Raw genomic sequence first — 22211 nt, 5'->3', positions numbered from 1 at the left:
CTATGCATTTTCGTAAGATCTGTGGTAATTTTTGTACACCCATGTCATACCAACTCGCCGCCATGTCATTGAGGAAAAGTTGAACCTCATCTTTCACCTTGTCGTCGTTGCTGAAACACGTTTGTGTATTGCATGACCATTCGAGATATCTTCCACAAACCTTCTGATATTTTTGATGTTATCAATTAACATTGTGGGTTATAATGATAATAATAATATGTATTTTATTTTATAAATTGGAAAAAGCTTTAAATTATACTGATTTAACAGATGATCTGAGGTTATTACGCTTTTAACTTGTTTCCATATTTTTGCACCATTTGCACCCACATTTGTCCAGCGATACCAAAAAAAAAATAAAGGAAAACCGATATTCAATAAAAAATGAATCTGGGCAGTTATGGGTTAATATTTATTTTGCTCTTTCCAGTAACACTCAGATATTAGTTACTTCCTACCGTTTTAACCGAACACCCGTCTTCGCCCAGCAGTCAATCATTAAGTAATACAAAACGGTAAAAGAAGTGCGTACTAAATCATTTCTCTGAATATAACTAGCAATTTTGGGGAAACTACATATGGTAGATTATACACTATATATAAGCACATTATCTGGTAAGAAGGTACAATTTACAGAAACATCATTGTGCAAAAAAACAAGTAAGTTACAGTGAAACTCTCTTAAGAAGTTTTCCAAGGGACCGGGGAAAAAAAACTTCTTAAGTGGGAAAACTTCTTAAGTGGGATTCAATTTTAGCCATTTAATAACTCGAGTCCGGGGCATACGTCATTCCTATGTCTACCTACGTTAAATTGTCGTGAAAACAAGCTCATATGATCCAAGCGGTCAAAAAAAAAATATATATATACATATATACATCTTCTAGTTATCATGGTAATTAGTATTATGTATTTAGAAAAAGGTAGTTATATCATACGAGCTGTTTGACGCTGGAATTATAATCTGTGAACGCATCCAAAAACTACAAAAATCATTTGCGAAGTTTCGTTTCAATCTACATTTTAAATTTATGCATATGTATTTCCTAACCTTCAAACTTAATTTACGACAAATGTCAGATGAAACATGATGCACGGCAATTTTTGATGTTTGAATGAAAAAAACGTAATTATAATGCATATTTTACCATCTCCCCCGCCATATAATCATGTTGTTATGTATTTAAAGGTGAAATATTCCGTATTAACCATGATCCGATAGATTATCAAAAGTTTTTTGTGTTTTACAAATTCGATGGAATAAAAATTTTATACAATAATATTACGAAACATCTCTATGTTCATTATCAAAGGGAAGATTATTGAAGGAGGCGTCAAATGTATGCAAATGTAGATCTAGCCCACGTTGTCATTAAGGTTGAGTTTAATATAATCTTTCATGTTATTTCGGCCTTAAAGACGCTTGCATATTTGTTACATAATTCCGCATTGTTTATTCGTTCCATTGCTATTTTACCTAGTTAGGGGATTAGGAGGCGGGGTATTTGGTTTATTTATTGGTTACGGCAGGTTACGGCTTACGGCCCGGCGGCCGACAAAGGGTTTTATGGTCTCAGGTACTAGGTATGGGTTTCAGTCAACGTCTTTCAATTTATGACTTGGAAAAAGGTTCATTTTAGATATTTTGCTACACAATATTTCGTTTGTGTTGATTTTACCGCCGGATTTCTAAAACCTCTTAAGCGGGAAGCAGTTTTAGCTCTAAAACTTCTTATGTGGGAAAAAATCGTGTTTTTTGTATGGAATTTTCAAGGGACCAAAAATCAAAACTTCTTAAGCGTGAAAACTTCTTAAGTGGGAACTTCTTAAGCGAGTTTTACTGTATAATGAAAATAGAATCAGATGGCGCACGGTGAAATTTTGCACAAAACAAAATTATTCTAGAAAAAAATTACGACGATGAAGTCATTCTCATCTTATTTTATGTATAGTTGAATAAATTTTTTATGATATTTAAAACATGCCATGTTCGTTTTTGCTTGTGAATATGGCGTTGTTGACACGGGCCAACGTCGGTGACAGTTGTCTCACCATCCAGTACCATTTTCTACGTCGTGATGACGTTGTAGCCAATTGGAACCGTTTTGGAATATGCATCATTTTTAAAGTTAATAATTATGAATGAAAATATAAAAATTACACATTTTTAGTGTGGTGATCATTTTAATCTTAAAACTTTAGTTTGTGAAATAATCCATTATTATAAATTTTTAACAGCGTAGACAAGGCTTCATTGGAACCAAAGTTATGTTGACACAAATAGACAGGCTACATACTACATACTGCAAAACTTCCCTACCCGTTGTGTAGAATAGCGTCCCTTACTAAAGACGATGTCAATGGACGTTGGGTCAGTTCACATTTTTTTTTTTTTTGTTTTAAATTTATTTAATATTTGTATGTTTTTTACATATTTTTTATTTTTTTACTATAGCGACTATTTAAACATTGTACACACAAAATATGATGTTAAATATATGTATAGCAAATTGTATTTCTTAGTCCTCTTCACTAGGGTGACCTGTGCTGAGGCGAACTAAAGTAATTCATTTCTATTTTATTAGTTTTCTATGTCGTTTTTAATATTTTGTTCAGAGTTTTTTCATTAATCTCTCTCAGACAGATTTTTATTCTTGATTTGTAAACATTTAAATTTTCTATTCGCTTTATATGAGGGGGAAGGAAGTTGTGGAGTTTCGTAACAAAATAAATATAATTTCTTTACCCGAATGTGGTTTTATGACCTGGAATATTTTTTATGTCATTGTGATTTGACCTTGTTTGATGAATACGCGGTATTGTAGAGGATCCAGTATTTTTGAATAGTTTAGAATAAAACGACGATAATAGACGCTGGGCATAGACATATGAATATTAGTAGACCTGCCCTAAGTGATTAAAAGCGTATTATTCCCCACTCCCCATACCGGTTCCATTGGAGGCGGCTGGGCTCGCTTATGGCTTCCCGTGAATCTTGAGAATGTGACGTCATCATTCTTGTTCGAACTAGCGTCGAGCTATGGTCGAGGCATTTTATGAAATAACACGGCAAAATAGTGGCTTGTGATATGAAAACTTGTAAAAATAGATGTGAAAAAGAGAATAAACCCAATTGTCGTATTACATTCCATATGTAAGCATCATTTTAAGTTTATTCACGTCGTATAATATGAATCAGTTGTAGAAACATATACTATCACATCGAGCCAACATTGGTCGAATGTAGCGATTCTCAAGTGTGCGCATCGTTGTTACTGGGAAGTAAATTATGAACACTTATAAAAGTGTCTTAATTTACTTAATTTAATGTCTATAACTAAATACGTAAACAAAATATTCGACTCTGAAAATAGAAGAAATTTTATTTTGCCGAATTTGGACTTGGCAAATTTGTTCATAACGTGGCGAGTAATTTGCGCTCCCATGTAAAAATGTCTATTCATTCAAAAGCAGATTTTACTTTTAAGAACTAAATGGTGATATTATAATGCGAGATGCCTATATACTGTCAGATTGATTTATTGACGAATCACAGTCAGCTTTACCCCCTTCGTTCTTCAACAGTTTATTTTACCCCTCACCTTTAATTTCTAGTCTATATATTCATATGTCTGTGACGCTGGGTCATATCACATCTCCACTAAAACGACATCATGTCATATCACATCTTCACTAAAACAATTGTGCGTCGAACAGTCGTAAATGGTTATCGTTTTAATAAATCAGCTGTGGAATGACTTGTAGGCTTTTCTTCCCTCTAACAACATGGATCTTCTCAAAACTCATATTGACTTCTTTCTCTCTTTAAAAAATTCCTCCACATAAAATCCCCAAATATTATAGCCCTTGGGGAAAAACCAGTAGAAATAATATTTTTTAAATAAATATATTACAACTGTACCTTAGTGTCAGCTTTACTTAATTCTGTTTTAATTTCTTGCCACATGGCGGGAGTATAATCTACTCTATAATAGCCAACTTGATCATTGTTCAACTTCAGTAGCTTTTCTCCTGCGGGAATTTTCAATTCAACTGAAAATAAAAAACACACATTAACAAATACTTTCAAAATGCAACCCTTTCATTGAGGATTGACTGATTGTGGAAACGATTCACACAAGTGATAAAGTAGGTACCAAAATAAATTAATTAATCAATAATATATGTAACAATTATTTTACAAGCAATAATTATTCGCCTGAAACACTCATCCACATTGAAAAATCTCCTGATAAAAGATACATGACGCCAACGGGACTCGAACCCGTGTCCCTTCGATTTCCGGTCGACAGCTCTGACCACTGAGCTATGGCGGCTTATCTCTTACCCGCGAAATTATTCAATATACACTAGTGTTTCATTCAACAATTACTGCTTGTTACATTTTTTCACCTGAAAACAACCAACTTTATTTTTATATGAGAAAGGCATTGTAAGTGCTAACTCTCTCACTAGATGGCGTCGAGACAAATTGTCTACATTTTTAGGTGAAATACTTGAACTTGTCAATAATTAATAATACAGTAGAACCTCGTTAATTCGAAATCCACGGGACATCAAAAATCAAATTTCGAATTAACGAATTCCCACGTAATTCGAAATTTTATGAAAAAAAAAAACGCCGAAAATCGATTTTCTCGGCCGCCTCTTCAAATCCGGGTGGTATTTTAGTGGTAAATTCGTATTAATACCAATTATTTCTTTATTTTCGTGGCCGATTACCGTAGCGGCAGGCCCTTTAAATTCAGATATTCGCAATAAATTCGTAAAAATGCTATATATTTACGCGTAAATCGAGATTTCGCTGCCGGTTTTGGTCGCGGCCTACCCTTTAAATTGAAATATTCGTAAAAATACGATATATTTCCGCGTAAATCGAGATTTCGCGGTAATTTTCCGTCGCGGCCGGCCCTTTATTTCAAATATCTGAATTTAAATTCGTAAAAATACGATATATTTCCGCGTAAAACGAGAATTCGCAGCAGTATTCCGTCGCGGCCGGCTCTTTAAATTCAGATATTCGAAACTAATTTGCAAAAATACGATATATTTCCGTGTAAATCGAGAATGCGCGGCCGATTTCCGTCGCGGTGGACCCTTTAAATTCAGATATTTGATGTTAATTCGTAAAAATATGATATATTTCCGCGTAAATCGAATTTTATCGGCAGTTTATCGTAGCGGCCGGCCTTTTAAGTATATTATTAGATATTTGAAGTAAATACGTAAAATATGTGATATTTCGGCGAGAATCAAAATTTTTCGGCCGATTTCCGTCGCGCTGATTTTTTAACTCGGATATTCAAAGTAAAGTTAATAAAAATACGATATATTTCCGCATAAATTGAAACTTGTTTTTAACATTTCTTTGTTTTTAACCTTTCTTTGTTTTCTTTGTTTGTTTATTGCTTTTTAACCTTCTTTATCTTTATTGCATGATGTGAACATTGGTTATTGGGTTGTAACCTAATTCTTTTACTTATTTTTTCTCTCTCTCTATGCATGTTATGTTATAAACCTGTTAATGTTCCTAATAAAATAAAATAAAATAAAATAAATCGATTCAGATTTACAAAATAATAATACTAATTAGGACGATGTATAACCACGTAAAAATACATTTTTCGGCGTTTTACCGCCACGGCTGACTTTTAGATTCAGATTTACGATTTATTATGATTTATTTTCGCAAAAATCAAATTTTTTCGAATTACACAAACAAATTTTCGTGCGCGGACTAAAATAAATTTCGGATTACGAATTAACGAATTTCGAATTAAAAATATTTTTGTATGAAAAAATTTTTCTGCGGAAATTTTTTTGGCGAAAATTTCGAATTACGCGTTTTTTCGAATTATCGGGGTTCGAATTAACGGGGTTCTACTGTATATGTCTTTTAATAATTAATAATATATGTCTTTTGTTTAATAATATATGTCAATAATTAATAATATATGTCTTTTGTTTAAATTTTTGACAGATGTCGTAATTTTTCGAGTTTAAACCTGTTTTTCACAAGTTTCTATTTATCTAGTAAGTTCTATTTATCTATTTTCGGAAAATCGACAGTTTACATTTAATCAGTTTGTACATGTGTAGTATAGCCAAAATAAAACCAATTATAGATTTCCTCCTTGTGAATGTACCTCTAATAATAATAATAACTTCACTCACTGCTTTCAACTTTGTCAGAGAACCAGACTACATCTGATTTGGGGCCCGTATTAGTTGTGTAGGTAATAGGAATGAACCAACGATCGCTGAAATAAATGAAAATGAATTAATCACCAAGACAAAACCCCAGGTAAATCTACATGGTCCATGGTCTAACACTACTCAGTTAAAGTAACTAGGGTAATCGTGGTTGATGATAAATTTCACTGGGACAATGTCCAATCAATGTACATGTGTACATTGATGGAACCTCAAAAAAAGCTAATAAAACCCATCTACTTCTTGTCATGAAATGAATTTCCTGAATGTTTAACATTCAACCCCTGTAAAACCTTTTGTCAGGTACTGAATATTTAATAACTGCTCGTAAAAAAATAGCAACACTGACATGCATTTTCATTGGTTGGGGTTTTTGAGGGAGGGGGTTGCAATGGGCAGTTTGGCACTTTGAAGCCCTTGACAAGTTCTCTGGTTTTGACCGTTAACGGGGTCGATCATAGTCGACGTACACTCTCGTATCTTTGATTCTGGAAGTGTATTTTAAAATAGAATCTAAGGCTAGCATTACACTTGTAAGTTTTTTCGTAAATTTACGACTTCTAGCCAATGGGCATCTTGCATTTTGAAAATCCAATGCGCCCATTGGCTAGAAGTCGTAAATTTACGAAAAAACTTACAAGTGTAATGCTAGCCTAAGTTTAATTGTTAATAAATCAATCCAGTTGTTTTCGCGTCCCTTGTCCTGGCTGCAGTAGAACAATACGATGGGTAACGTAAATTTAATTCTTGTTACAAATTTTGGTTTATTCAAAGATCTGCTTTAGCCGATTTAAAATGGGTAAATTAACTTCCAAATTCGAATGCATATTCTACTATAAATTTATATCCGTGATTACCAAGTAGGCCATAGACAATATACGGAAGTAGTAATATTCAATATCGCCCCAATGATGTACCATGTAGGGCAATATAAACAGACTGAATTTAAGAGAATTTAAGCTGAAAAATAAAAAAAATCTGAATGCTAAAAACATGTGATAAATGGTGAAATATCGGTGGATTCATTGGTTCTATGACACTAAGTAGTTTATATGTCTCCATATTAAAATTCTGAGGTATGATTTTTTTAATGAGCAGGAAATTTCCGACGATCGATTAATTTTTTTATAAATGTCTTGGAGTTCCAATGTATAAGCAGGGACTTACTTGTAAACTGAAGTTGAATTAGGCTGAATGTCGGGATTGATTAAGAACCTCTTCTGTGTGAGGGTGAAGGTAGTGGCGTCCTTGGACACAACTTCCACCACTGGGTAGCCCATCTGGCGGGTCCAGGTGTCCATTATGTAACTGGAAACAACAAACAAAGCATACTTATTTTTAAATACAAATGTAAAAAATTTTTCATGTTTAATGTCCTTAACTTTTCTACCATTCTGAAGGTAAATTCTCATTATGAGCTCTCTCTTACCACAAGTGAAGAGAAAACCCTTAAAATTCCCACTCATCATTATATATCATTCACATACTCCTCAATGCTGCAAACATCACGCCTCTGGAAAAAGCAGGGTTGGTTGGAAGAAATGACCACTTGGCAGTCCACCTTTATGGTATTTTATTTTAGTTTATTAATGTGTTGTTGATTGCTTCCGTAACTAGGTGCGATCAATGCGTTTCGGGTCTTCTCAGAACCTCAGGAAGAAATCCAAAGTAAAGGCCGGTGTGACCATCCTGACAAATCGGCCATCACTGAGCATTTAATTGAAACCGACCATTACTTTGGATTTGTTCCCGAGGTCATGGGAAGACCTACATATATGAATAAGCTCACACTTCACCACAATCTTCAATTACACATCTGCCCAGACGACGGACACTGTAACGCTATCCGAAATGTTGGCTAAAGAGGAAGGTAGCGCAACACAGCATAATACCCCAAAAATACACTTACGTCAGGTTTAAACTAAGAAATCAGTAACACTTACGTCAGGTTCAAACTAGGAAATCAGTAACACTTACGTCAGGTTCAAGCTTGGATTCTTAGGTCCAAAAATTTCGTCCAACTCGTCCAAGAGATTTTGCGTGACTGTGTTTTTAAACTGGTACTTCTTCAGGTAAGCTGATACTCCTTTTTGGAAATCTTCCAAGCCCACGAATCCCTCAAGCATGCGAAGAACAGCAGCGCCCTGAAAATATTAAATTAAAGTTTGAGACAGGGAAATACTTTTTTCCACAAAAGAAAGTTTTTATTTTCATAAAAGACTGGGTGTTATTCTGCACAAAAAATAATCTTTATTTAATTCAAAATGACATCCTTTTTGCCTTTTTAACAGCAAAATCTAATAACTACCAACTATCATGCAATTTGTAATATATAAAACTAAGATCACATATTTTTTATCTGAAAATAACTTTTTTTTATTTAACTGGATTTTTCACAATGCACAATATAAAAAATATAGTGAAACGCTCTTAAGAAGTTTTCCAAGAGACTGGACAAAAAAAACTTCATAAGTGGAATCCAAATTTGGCGATTTTTTAAATGAAAGATTTTTTCCAAGTATTGTACACATAGTTATTAGTATTATGTATTTATAAATTTCATAAGTAAAATGAATAAAAAATATGTTATTGTTTCCAGCTACAACAAAATCAATACTTTCATATTTTTTCAATCATAGCAAACACAAAAATTTCGAGCTGCCACTGTGTAACTCACCTTATCTTCAACAAAGTTTTATATTTTATGACTGTTGAAAAGGGGTTGATTTGATGTACCTAAGTCGTGACACAAGTTTCAGTTTAAAATGCCAAACTTCTAAAACCTCTTAACCTTTTGAACGCGTTAATTTGCTCCGTTTTATCTATACCCGTACGCGGTACATATTTTCAAATACCTACGCATGCAATTAAATGTCAAATTATAGCATTCTGGCATGATTTATTGGACTATATAGACAGAACAGATTATTCTCCACAATATGAAAACAAATCCTCGTGTGTCAACACTCTTAGATGTTTATAAAAACAAAAACATAAAATTTCATACAAAGACGTACCGTATCTTTTGAATGTGGTCCCGCCATTCACTCGGCGTCATAAATAAACCACTCTCGGTGTGTGTGTACTTAGGCCACTGTGTTTATAGACACAAGTGGGACACCATGATCACTTATCATTCTTAGTTATGAAAAGTTGTGAATGACAAACTAGTACTGACGCCATCCGTTGACAAAAATGTAAACTAAAGGACTAAAAGGCGCGAAGAGGCGCACTTGGTTATCGATCTTTTTTTATGAAATACAATTTTATTTTTGAGAAATTCTTGTAGATGTCAGCATCGTGATAGTTCTACAAATGTCCAAGTGAGCAAGAAATACACTTATGACGAAAGAGAGCGGGAATATCGGCCGTCAAAGTTGCCGTATCAACTGTTGATACAGCCGCGTGTGAGTATAGACTTTTTGCCGTAACAACAGTTGATACGGCCGCGTGCAAAGAGTTAAATGGGATGCAGACAATAATAACAAAATGATAAATTTTGTGAAAGAGGGAAAAGGGAAATTTTCAGATTTTATTACGACTATTTCGATACGAAAATAAATACTATACTAAAATAACACATCTGCCCTGATGATGGACACTGCAATGCTGTCCGAAACGTTGGCTAAAGAAGGAGTTAGCGCAACACGGCATAATACCCCAAAAACAAATAACAAAAATTTCGATACTAGTTTTAGTTTGTGATGGTTTCACTGCCAAACTTTTAAAACTTCTTAGGCGGGAAGCAGTTCTAGCTAAAACTTATTATGAGGGAAAAAATCGTGTTTATTGTAGTTTTTTGTATGGAATTTCAAGGGACCTAAAACACAACTTCTTAAGCGGGAACTTCTTAAGCGAGATTCACTGACGTACCAAATGTAGCAGTGTGTTATATCAACCTCATTTCAGGGTGAAAGCACTCTGGTGAAAGGAACTTTTGTTGACAAGATCTGATTAGCCTGGTGTCAAACTTCCACTGTCTCAGTTGCAAGCAGTTGTAACTCTACACCTAGGCACAAAAGCATGTTTGTGACATTGCATAGAAAAGGCGTGATTTATTAGTAGTTCGCTAGCGTTCATTGGTGACTTGTTTGTTGGTTTGTTATGTGTCATTAAAATAATAAAGTTTTAATAATAATTTCCGTTCTAATGACCAATTCACTACTATATTAGCATAATTCAATATATTTACTATTATTTGTGTGATTTTTGTCAGTTTATCTGTTAATAATGTCATATTGTGAATAATTCATCTTTTTGGAAAAAGCGAGGTTAAATCCTACTTATTATTTTTTAATTGACTTTGACCGCATGAATTCAATAAAACTTCCATGTTGTTTAACAACATAAATACCTTATACATGTGTTGGTAAATACAGGGTTTCAAAAAATACACGTTTATATTGATGAGAAAATGGATCCAAAATGTCTGATTTTTCAGTAATTCTCTGGGAATTGTTATTATAATCATTTTTAAATGTATGAATGAGATAAAAAGTGAATTGACAGTTATCTTGCAAATCATTTAAATTTTAAAATGAATATTGGTAACCACGACATTAACAGCTCGACGGAATATTATGGTCTAAAGCCATTAAAAACTAGAAGAGACTCTGCAGATATAATATATCTCAATGGTCTTATTGATTGTTCGCCCCTTTTGTCTGAGATTAATAAAATCCTAAGCTTTAGAACTAGAGATAAATCACTTTTTCATCTTCAAAAATGATCTACTGATCTCAGACAAAACGTTTTTATATTCAGAGCGTGTACCGTATACAATAAGAATTTTAATGATATTGACATATTTTCGTGTAGTTTAGGAACATTTAAAAAATATGCCTTAGCTTTAATTAAATAATAATTAATAACATACTGCAAGTTATCATGTTGAATGAGAGAGGGATTTTATTGCAGAGTTTAGTACCAAAAAGGATTAAAATGGTATTAAATGATGAAAAACACAAACCTTGTTGTAGGAAATGGAGTCAAAGATAGCGGTAATTTCATCAGGGGTGCTCACGGTTTGCACGATAGGGTGGGCGTTCAGTGTGGAGTCCAGGGCCAATACACTATGGGTGTTGGCATAGCCAAACTGCTCCATCTGAAAACACAGTACACAGTTCATTATCAGAATATCTCATGCCGTACTTGTTATCGTATTTATTTGAAAAAAGAAGGTATAAATAAATGTAAAACCTACCGTTTCCCAATTGGGAAGGATCTCATTGAGTGCTTTGTACTGCATGTAGGAGGCGAAACCTTCGTTCAGCCACAGTTCATTCCACCAGTTCATGGTCACTGTAGAGATAAGACAACCATCATTTACTTACATAACAATCAAAATAATTATTAATAAATAACACATTTTTGTCTGTCTGTTTAAAAGTTAACATTGACACCATAGACATCCAAATGATAGAAAAATCTGGATATCATTTCGAAGAGCTGGAGGCGAACCACTTGACCATATTTTTGTCACCAGGAGGGTTCAAGAATGTTTTGAATAGACTACAATATAAGTCGTATGTTGACCGCCGAAGAGCACACATTGAAATAACCGGACATCGCAGAAAAAGTTAGCTAAATAAAATAACAGTACAAGGCAGTCCATTGAGGGACTTTTCTGCCCAGGGTCTGAATGTTCGTTTTTAATCAAACTTTGTACAAATGGGGTTGCGTAGCAATGCAAAAATGAGTGAGGTGAATAAATTATAACATATTTGTAAAAGTGTTTAACTAAATAGTGTATGAAAATAGTTGATTAAGGATTTTTTGCGAAGTTTTTTACGCACCCAGCAATTTGCACAACATTGTAAAAAGAACTAGTAATTAATTTGCAGATTGTATTTTCGATGACTTAATAGTGATATTACAATGCGAGTTGCTTGTATACTGTCAGATTCATTTATTGACAAAACACAAAAAGGGAGACGTTCACGTCACCTCCCCGCTCATTGCAACCAGAGGCGGATTTGCAGTCTTGGCCGCCCTAGGCCCCAAACCATGTAGCCGCCCCTTTCTCAGTACCCATCATATTGACCAGGAGTATCCAAACTTTTCAGTAAGTTCCTAGGGTCAAAACCGTTTTAATTTTCCTGCCATTATCATACATGGTTCATGGGGTGAGATTTGTCCAGGTCTTGGCGGCGGATACGTCTGCCCACCTGCTGCGTGGCGGGCCGGATCGAGAGAGACTGGGGGAGGGAGGCCTTTTGACCTTTCCAGCCGGACTATCTTGACCCATCGCCTTGCACCGCAGTTGGAGGGATATATTCATACGTATGTCACTCCTGGACACACTAATCCCCAGATTCCTACCCACCCACCCCTCATACATCCTTTTCAGAACTTCATATCCTTCCCTTCCTAAAAAAGACCCTTCACACAGCATCACCTAAGATGACATAGGTCGTGAGGGAAAATATTTTCCTCAAAGCCTCCTGTGTGGAATTAATGTAAAAAAATACGCTTGCTAAATTCGCTAGTTCAATTACTGTATAAATGTCGATTGTCGCAGGCCGCCCCCCCCTTTTTCATAGATTTTAACTAAAAATATATATATTTTTATTTTTTAAAGAAAATTCCTTTATAATGTCACACTTTATTATTCACTATCATCAGTGGAAAGTTCATAATTGGCATAAATAACATCTTATTTTTGTATTATTTTATAATCTCTGATTTATTTATTTATTGTAGCTTTTGTAAGGTGATTAAAAGAGCGTGTTCACACAGAGATATAATATGCGCGGGATGGCGTATTTCGGCATATCGCTCGCCGTACATTCCAAATTGGAAAGTATGGCGAGCGATATGCTGAAATACGCCATCCCACGCATATTATAGCCCTGTGTGTAAACACGCTATTATGCATAACAATACCCAACGCGGTTCAGTCACTAGCGCAACTGAATCACGGTAGCATAAATGAACCACTCACTAGATCAATATCTTCGGGTTTTTCGTAATGAGCCCATGGGTCCTAAAGTTTGCCATAGATAAAAGTCTGTAACTGAAAAATATACGTCACTACACGACATACTCACCATCGATTAGGATAGAAACTATAAAAAAGGCGTAACCATAGACAATATAATTCTCATTCGGAACCAACCCCATTGGCTAGCCTAAAATCGGCCAATGACAGCGGCCTATAAACATGCATGAAGTGCGCACTGGTTTGTGGAAAATATGCGTCACAAGTCAGCCATAGAGATTACCGTGTCTTTTTTTTTGACTCACTTTTTTCTCGGAGTTATAGGGATTGGATATACGCGAGCGGGCGAGCGACGGAGCATGATAGGTGTGGCGAAGGGCGGCTGCGGGGCGTGGGGGCGCGCTGTGTGCTGTGTGTGAACACGCTCTTGCATATCGCTATTTCGTACGTAGAATATTTAGGTACTTAGGAAGTAATTTCTTGTTATCATCTGTGACTTTTTTGTCACGATTGGCCGCCCCTAATATCTGGACGCCCTAGGCCCGGGCCTACATAGGCCTAAGGGCAAATCCGCCTCTGATTGCAACATAGTTTGTTCACCTTTCCTGGATGGGCTGGCCTATCAATTTGGATGTCTATGATTGAAAGCATAAAGACTTTTGTCAACAATATTGGTGATCAGTCGACTTGAGTGAGCACGACAATTACATTTGATAATTGACATTGACTAATTGACTCTATGGGTAATAGCTGTTTGTTTGCAAAACTGAACAAATTGACTCTATGGGTAATAGCTGTTTGTTTGTAAAACTGAACAAATTGACTCTATGGGTAATAGCTGTTTGTTTGCAAAACAGAACAAATTGACTCTATGGGTAATAGCTGTTTGTTTGCAAAACTGAACAAATTGATCTATGGGTAATAGCTGTTTGTTCGCAAAACTGAACAAATTAGCCTGAGGAGTTAAAGAAAAGTGTAAAAATGACAAATTTAATCAATATTAGAAGTTAACAATATGTAAAATAAAATGTAAAAATGCGTATGTTTATAGACCACATGAAGGGGATTGATATGTTAGTATTTTTTTTTAAGTTTGAATTTTATAACACATACTATGAATACAATTTTTGTAAAGTAAAATTTGAAAGTAAAAAAAACTCTTTCGAACACTCAGCCTCTTACAGGTTTAAATAAATTCATGATTATAAATAAATATATTATTATTTATTATACAAGTACTGTAACAAATTGATCATTCTGTCAAATCAAACAGTCAATTTACATTTTTATCACCGAGCCTTAAAATCAAATAAAGAACAATTTTTTATTGCACATTAATAATGAAAAACCAATCCATTGAAAATACACAATCCAACTTTACATGAGTCATCATTACTATGGCAAAACCACTAGCAAAAGTTTGTTGAAAATATTTTATGGTACAACAAAAATTGTGTTGTTTTATTAACCCTCCGATGAGCGAGAAGGTCTGGCCAGACCTATGCGATTTTTTAAATTGCGTAACCATTTCTGGTATGTTGGAAATGAAACGGTTTCAAGACTTTCTCAAAGTCAGTGCTGCGAACGCGACGGGCGCCGAAAAAGTTCTATTTATTTTATTTCTTTGTGATTTTTTTTTCTAAAACCGGTTTCGTGTAGAACAACTACCAGGTCTATACAGACCTAAAAAATATTTTGCAGGTAGTTGATGTATGTTCTCGTAATTGAATGCTTGTTAGAAAGTGTTTTCGAGGCAATGTTTTTTTGTCACATATAAAATTAAAACATGCTAGACATTGGTTGTTTGGCATCATTCAAAATCCACAATGAATTGCATTGCTAACGGAAGATTGACAAAAGACGTTCGTTCGTAGTCGCGATGGCCCGACAGTTGGTAATTACACACATGGAAGAACGGGCCATCAATCCTAAGGTACGCGCATACCGACACATCAAACAAGCTACGGTTGTTCTTGTAAGTATTCGAAATATACGCAGAAATCCCCCAAATACTAATCATATTTTTTATTACATTGTTAAATAATAAAAAAAGGTCTGCAGAGACCTTTTTGCACCACTTAAACAACCCAGATGTCGCTCATCGGAAGGTTAATTATTCCCATACCCAGCACATCCAAAATAGCATAGAACATTATTTGTATAATCATCTCATGATGAGTTAAAACTTACCCAAGTTTCCGAACCACATGTGAGAGATTTCATGAGCCACGACCCGAGCAATATTTTGCTTGTTGGCTGGCGAGGTGGTATTCACATCGTACAGCAGATTGGTTTCCCGGAAGGTCACCAGGCCCCAATGCTCCATGGCACCGGACACAAAGTCGGGGATCGCAATCATGTCTACAATTCAAAGTCAATAATTAAATAACATTTTCATAAAACAACTTGAACAATTTTTGGCATATTACGTCAAATTACAGCAAAAAACATTATTTTTTTTTAATTTTACTTTTTTCCATTTTTTTAAGCGACCAAATGGTTAAAAAAAACTTTTGGAACTGGGTATGTGCTTTGAAGCATTAAAAAAACATTAAACAGCTAATATTGTGTAATCTATTAATAGTAGAATATATTCTCAGTATCGCCCTACGAATCCAGGAGAGGTTGCTGGTTCGAATCCAGACATGACCAAGTAAATTTTATTTGATTAATTGTAGAGTGCTGTTTGCTATTATAGTGCTGTTTCGCAATTAATTGAATTAAAAATAATGAATAGTATATTTAAATTCCAGAGTGAAAGATACTCTCAGTATCGCCCCGGTAAAAAAACTACAATTCAGAATTGAAATGTTGTTCGAAATGAATCTAGCCGTATTTGGTGACCAGATCTGAATAGTCAGGTACTTTCCCTCCTTCATCTTCCCCATATCCTTTCTCAGCACTAGCTTCCTTAAAAATATTTTATTATTACTTACCGAGTTTGGGCAGAGGGTAGGCCAACTCGAAATACTTAATATAATATTCCGTGACGTTAACTCCAACCTCTAGCGGAAAGACCACATTGTCCAACTGCTTCTCTGTGGCGTACACCCTGAAGGGGAAGTCGGTTCCGATTCCGTTGGTGTTGACAACCTGCTCTTTGAACGTGAAGTCACAGACGATGAAGCAGGACAGATAAGTTGACATGGGCACACTCTTCTCAAATGTATCCATTACCAGATCGTTGGATCCATCTACTTGAATATCTTTATCTTTCTGAAAAAAAAAATTACATCGTACTGAATAGAGATGTTTCGCATTATATTAATCTTCTTTGATTATTAGACCATCTCTAGCCAACTACGAAGTTATGATTGTCAAGATGTAATGTGAAAAAAATTATCTTGCAGAGGACTGTCATTTTCTTTCGTCCTTGGGAAATTGAGAATTCTTAGAAATTTCATTTAGGAAATACAGTCAATTTGGCTATAACGAGAACGAGGGGACCGACTAAATTTGCTCCTTATAGCCATTACTAGTTATATCCAAAATAGGTATTTTAAAAGTCGTATATACCTCTACTATCAATATATTCGCAAATGTACAATATATTTTCAAAATATGAACAAGTATTACTTATTAAAAAAATAAATTTAAAAAAAACACTTTTATTAACCATCAATGATTGTTATAAAGATTTTTACTTGTTACAAATCAGTGATACACAACCCACAGCCCTATACTTGCGGCCCGCATGTCAATTTCATGTGGCCTACTTGGCCATAGAGAAAAATCAAAATGTTTGGGGTAATTCTTGAAAACCCTGGTTGAGAACATTTTTTTATAGAGTTTGGCTAATTTACACTGCATGTCGTTAGTGGAACTAAATTTGAAGATGAAGGTACTCGTAAATAGGTACTTTCATAAACATATTTATTGGTTTTTAAAATAAAATAGATGATTTCGAAATCGTGTAAATTCAATGATATTATTGTGAGATATTGCAATACTTTAATTATACTCTGTTATAAATTGGTATATACATTTAGAAATTTTAATTTTTTTTGTGTTTGGACATCTAGTCCATGGACATTTTTGTTTGAAAAATTTTATATTATATTCTCTGGGTAGTGAGATTACATGTAAAAATGTCAGTGCCCGTGTCCACCATCAACTCGTACCAGCACTGCGAAATAGGCATCTTGTAGACGGTACCTACCAGCGACCTGACAGCGAACAGCACAAAATAATTATTAATTTAATTTCCTGATTATGGCAACATTCTGTGTTCAACACAACGGTCCGCCAGTGAGCCGACCGAATCATTCTTGATTTCCCGCTGGACCCGACTGGTTGTGCCTATTAGATTACCGTCTACATTCTAGAATCGTCCATGTAAATTTTATTGTCGCGTATTACAATGTGTTCAAATAAACTCAGTGAATTTCAATATTCTTTTATTAAAAACAACCTTCTGATATTGAGAGTCCTTTAGGATCTGTTTTAACCCAAAACACATAAGTAAGTAAAATCCTAAATTGGTGACCCCCGACGTTTCATGCGTATCATTATTGTCATCCGTCATCATAAATTGGTGACCCGAAGTTTCACACGTATTGACATTATTGTCATTCTAAATTACGCGTATTTATCATTATTATTATCTGCCATCCAGTCGAGACAGCGTGGAATCAAGGATCCTGAGACAGAATACCCCTCCGTAAGTAACTTTAACTATTATTTTCTCATAATTAACGAAAATAAATGTTCTCAGTATCGTTTAAGATAAAGCGCATCGCGCGATCTGCTATTTAGCAGCCCAACCATGGTGTTTACAAGCATTAATATGCAGTACGAGTTTTCAATTTAACGAAATACCTACAAATGATTAAAGTCTTTTAACTTTTTAATAAAATGTCCCAACTAATCATATAATATACTTGTTTCTTCGAGCATTAAGTGCGTTTTAAACTTAATTCCAGGAAAGATCGACCAGCTACATCCATCGGAAGACGGATTGCGTCATGACAACCACTTCAAGCAGTTGCAAATACGACGTCACGATACATTTCATCAGCGGGGCGAGATTTCGCCACATTACATCGGTCCATATGCAGAAAGACGATCTGCTGGGCGAATTCCAGTTTTCCTGAGTCATCCTGGGATTACAAGTTCCAGAAAGAAAGAAGAAATCATATTCACGTCACGTAAATGTTTAAACAGTTTTTACATACTATTAAATATACATATTAAAGTTAATATGTTGCATTGATTTGACGTAAATAATAATGCATTTCAAATAATATGTTGCATTGATTAGACGTAAATAATAATGAATTTTAAATAATATGTTGCAAATCAGCACATGTTTGAATAAAGAAATCTTCTAGAACTTTTGAAATATTATAACTGCAATATTAGAGTCATACCTACAGTTGATTAACATGAAACTACATACTAATATAAAAAAATTTAATAATTTTATGCAGTTCCCAAAAATATTTTATGAATAACGTTGAATGTTTTTTAAAAATAAATTCATATTTTGCAAACATTTCTAATGATTTTACAATTCTTGCAATTTTCACAAATCAGTTATCAATTTTAAAATAATGTGCATGAATCTGAAAAACATCTTAACAAAAACATGTATGATTCTTGAATTTCATATTGATTTAACATTATTATTCGAAATCTTTGAAAACTATTTAGTGTAGACTACTTCCATTCAAATTTTTGGTTTGCGTCTTTGATTATCCACGCAGTATTTACAAATATTTTCAACATAAATACATAGATGGTTCTAAACATATGTATTAAAGTTTTTCTGATTTTTTTACTTGATAGTGAATGGTTAAAGATAATCTTATGTTAACTAATTACATTTTGCTTAAATACGTATTTAAATCTTAAGCCTTACATGCATTAAACTTGTCCATTTAAATACTACGAAAATGTCAGAATGATATCGGATGAAGAAATTCCCAACTTGAAGAAAACATTTGAATCAACTACGAATAAACTGGATACAAAGAAAACCGAAAACATGGAATCGTCAAGCGGAACTAATCCCGATTCAAATATCAATTATGTAACAGTCAGGTTACCACCATGCTGGAGAGAAAGTATATCGCTTTGGCTAGTACAGGCGGAAGCGCAATTTGCTAATTCACGTGTTAAGGACGACTTTACTAAATATAACATAATTATTGCAGCGCTAGATTCTCAAACTCTACAATGCGTTAGCGATATTGTCACAAAACCACCCGCAACTGACAAATATTTAAGCCTCAAAGCGGCACTTATTGACAGACTGCAAGATTCGTCTGAGAAGCGACTCACCCGACTACTTACTGGAATCCAGCTGGAAGATCGGAAACCAACCGGACTCCTCCGACACATGATGGAACTTGCCGGACCAGCTTTAGCGGACAGTGCTATAGTGAGAACACTCTGGTTGCAGCGTTTACCGCAACACGTCCAAGCAATCCTGTCAGCTTTAACCGACAATGACACGAATCAGCTCGCGTTGGCGGCTGATAAAATAATAGACGTCTACCAGTCATCCGAATGCAGTGCTGTAGACCATCAAAATAAACCGGGTACCTCAAGAAAGGAAAATACGGAAAATTCTATATTATTACAACTTCAACAGCAAATTTCCGACCTTACACATGAAGTGTCACGTTTAAAAATGTCTCAAAATAACAACTTTACAAACTTCCGTGGACGACAAAACCAGAGCCCACTTCGAAATTACTCTTACAACAATTCATCACAACAGAATCCCGCTGGAAGGCCGAGGTCCAGGTCTCGCGGTAGATCACCCAAGAGGAATCCTGATGGATTATGTCATTTCCACAGACGTTATGGCGAAAAATCCTTTAGATGTTACCAACCATGTAATTTCAAAAACAAAAATTCGGGAAACGACAACGGAACCTCTCAGTAGGGACGTGCGAGATTCCGAGTAACACATGTCGTCTCTTTGTTTATGATCTACAAACTAGACAAAAATTCCTAGTGGACACTGGGGCGGACGTTTCTGTCATTCCTAGAAACCCGTCATACAACAAAAATAACATCACTTCTGACAACTGTCCAGCTACACTATATGGTGCAAATGGAAATCCCATCAATACATACGGCACAAGAACTGTAGAACTCGATTTTGGCCTACGTCGAGCACTAAAATGGCGATTTATTGTGGCTGATGTATCAAGACCAATCCTAGGTGCAGACTTTCTTCATCATTTCAACCTAACGGTGAATTTAAAAAAGTCAACAATCGCAGACCAGTCAACAGGATTAGTCATAAAAGGAATAACTCATAAGGGACCTACATCCGGTATTTCCACAATTTCTTCATCGCAAAAATACCGTGATATTCTAAACAAATTCCCAAACTTAACAAGACCTATCATGAAGACATCAAATGCCAAAAAACACTCAGTGACCCACTGCATCGAAACCCGAGGACCACCCGTTACCGAACGAGCCCGCAGGCTAGCACCAGCCCTACTGGAAGCGGCGAAGAAAGAATTCAAATATCTGATGGAACAAGGGATCTGCAGGCCTTCTAAAAGCAATTGGGCCAGCCCGTTACATATGGTAAAAAAACCCAACGGCGAGTGGCGTCCTTGCGGCGATTATCGTCGTCTTAATGCTAAAACGATCCCGGATAAATTTCCAATACCTCAACTTCATGATTTTGCACACAAACTTGCAGATGCAACCATATTCAGCACAATTGACTTGACCAGGGCTTATCATCAAATACCAGTGGAACCTGAAGACATTCCGAAGACTGCCATCATCACACCATTTGGATTATTCGAATTCACATCCATGCAATTTGGTTTATCAAACGCAGCGCAAAGCTTTCAACGTTTTATGTATGCTGTGACAAGAGATTTGGACTTTTGTTTCGTATACCTTGATGACATCCTGATTGCTTCTAAAAATGAAGAAGAACATAGAAAACACTTGGAAATATTACTCAAACGCCTTGCTGAATATGATCTAGTAATCAACATTAACAAATGCCAATTTGGCGTACCTACAGTCAACTTCCTGGGTCACACAATAACACAAAAAGGAATGTCGCCTATCAAAGAAAAGGTGAATGCCGTCATAAATTTTCCATTACCTAAAACAGCAAAAGACTTGCGACGTTTTTTAGGCATGTTGAACTATTATAGAAGATTCCTCCCTAAGGCTATCAACACTCAAACTAAATTATTTGATTGCATTGCCGGTTATAAGAAAAATGACAAGAGGAAAATAACTTGGAATCAAGAACTGACGGACGCATTCAACGAATGCAAACAACTCTTAGCTGACGCAGCATTACTCGCACACCCAAATACCAACGCTAAAATAGCTATAATGGTTGATGCTAGCGACATAGCTATGGGTGCGTCATTACAACAGTCAAATGGCGATTCTTGGGAACCTTTAGCATTCTTTTCCAAGAAATTTTCACCAGCACAGCGAAAATACAGTACCTTCGATCGAGAACTTACTGGTGTTTTCGAAGCGGTAAAATATTTTAGAAGTCATATTGAAGGTCGAAATTTCACCATCTATACAGATCACAAGCCAATCACCTTTGCTTTTTGCAAGAAGCGAGCCTCTAGCTCTCCACGTCAAGAGAGACAGTTGGATTACATTGCCCAATTTTCAACGGACATCAGGCATATCTCTGGAGAACAAAATATAGTAGCGGACGCACTATCTCGAATCGAAGAGATTAACAGCCCTACTTCTATTGACTACAGGCAGATGGAGAAAGCGCAGTGTCAAGACGACGGACTTATGAAGGCAAAAGATGACACCGCCCTCGCCTTATGTCAAATGGTGATTCCAGGCTCGGAAGCTTCAATATGGTGTGACGTATCAACGGGCCATATCAGACCATTCGTACCCGCTTGCATGCGAATGCAGGTAATCGAAAGTGTACACAATGTTTGCCATCCTGGCATCCTGGGAACGACAAAGACCATAAAACAAAGATTTGTTTGGCCTAACATGGCGACAGACATAAAAAACTTTGTCAAACAGTGCATAGCTTGCCAAAAAGCTAAGGTCTCTCGAC

The 22211-nt window shown here is 35.4% G+C and overlaps 1 protein-coding gene across 2 annotated transcripts in view; it reads right to left on the bottom strand.

The window, feature by feature from the left end:
- Positions 1-22211, bottom strand: part of LOC149420831 (glutamyl aminopeptidase-like) — a 65025-nt gene that overhangs the window by 14021 nt on the left and 28793 nt on the right. For both annotated transcript variants that reach the window (XM_089635571.1, XM_089635572.1), the window contains 8 exons: positions 16111-16390; positions 15365-15535; positions 11438-11535; positions 11204-11338; positions 8212-8378; positions 7402-7542; positions 6196-6281; positions 3923-4053 (listed from right to left, as the gene is read on the bottom strand). In XM_089635571.1, the coding sequence (XP_089491697.1) occupies positions 3923-4053; positions 6196-6281; positions 7402-7542; positions 8212-8378; positions 11204-11338; positions 11438-11535; positions 15365-15535; positions 16111-16390 (1209 nt within the window). The remainder of the gene's footprint in view (positions 1-3922; positions 4054-6195; positions 6282-7401; positions 7543-8211; positions 8379-11203; positions 11339-11437; positions 11536-15364; positions 15536-16110; positions 16391-22211) is intronic.

This window comes from Hesperophylax consimilis, chromosome 9 (genome assembly GCF_061612785.1).
Source record: "Hesperophylax consimilis isolate HC1 chromosome 9, BYU_Hcon_1.0, whole genome shotgun sequence".
Taxonomy (NCBI): domain Eukaryota; kingdom Metazoa; phylum Arthropoda; class Insecta; order Trichoptera; family Limnephilidae; genus Hesperophylax; species Hesperophylax consimilis.
The sequence above is the reverse complement of the archived record's forward strand: the minus strand, read 5'-3'. Positions and strand labels throughout refer to the sequence as shown.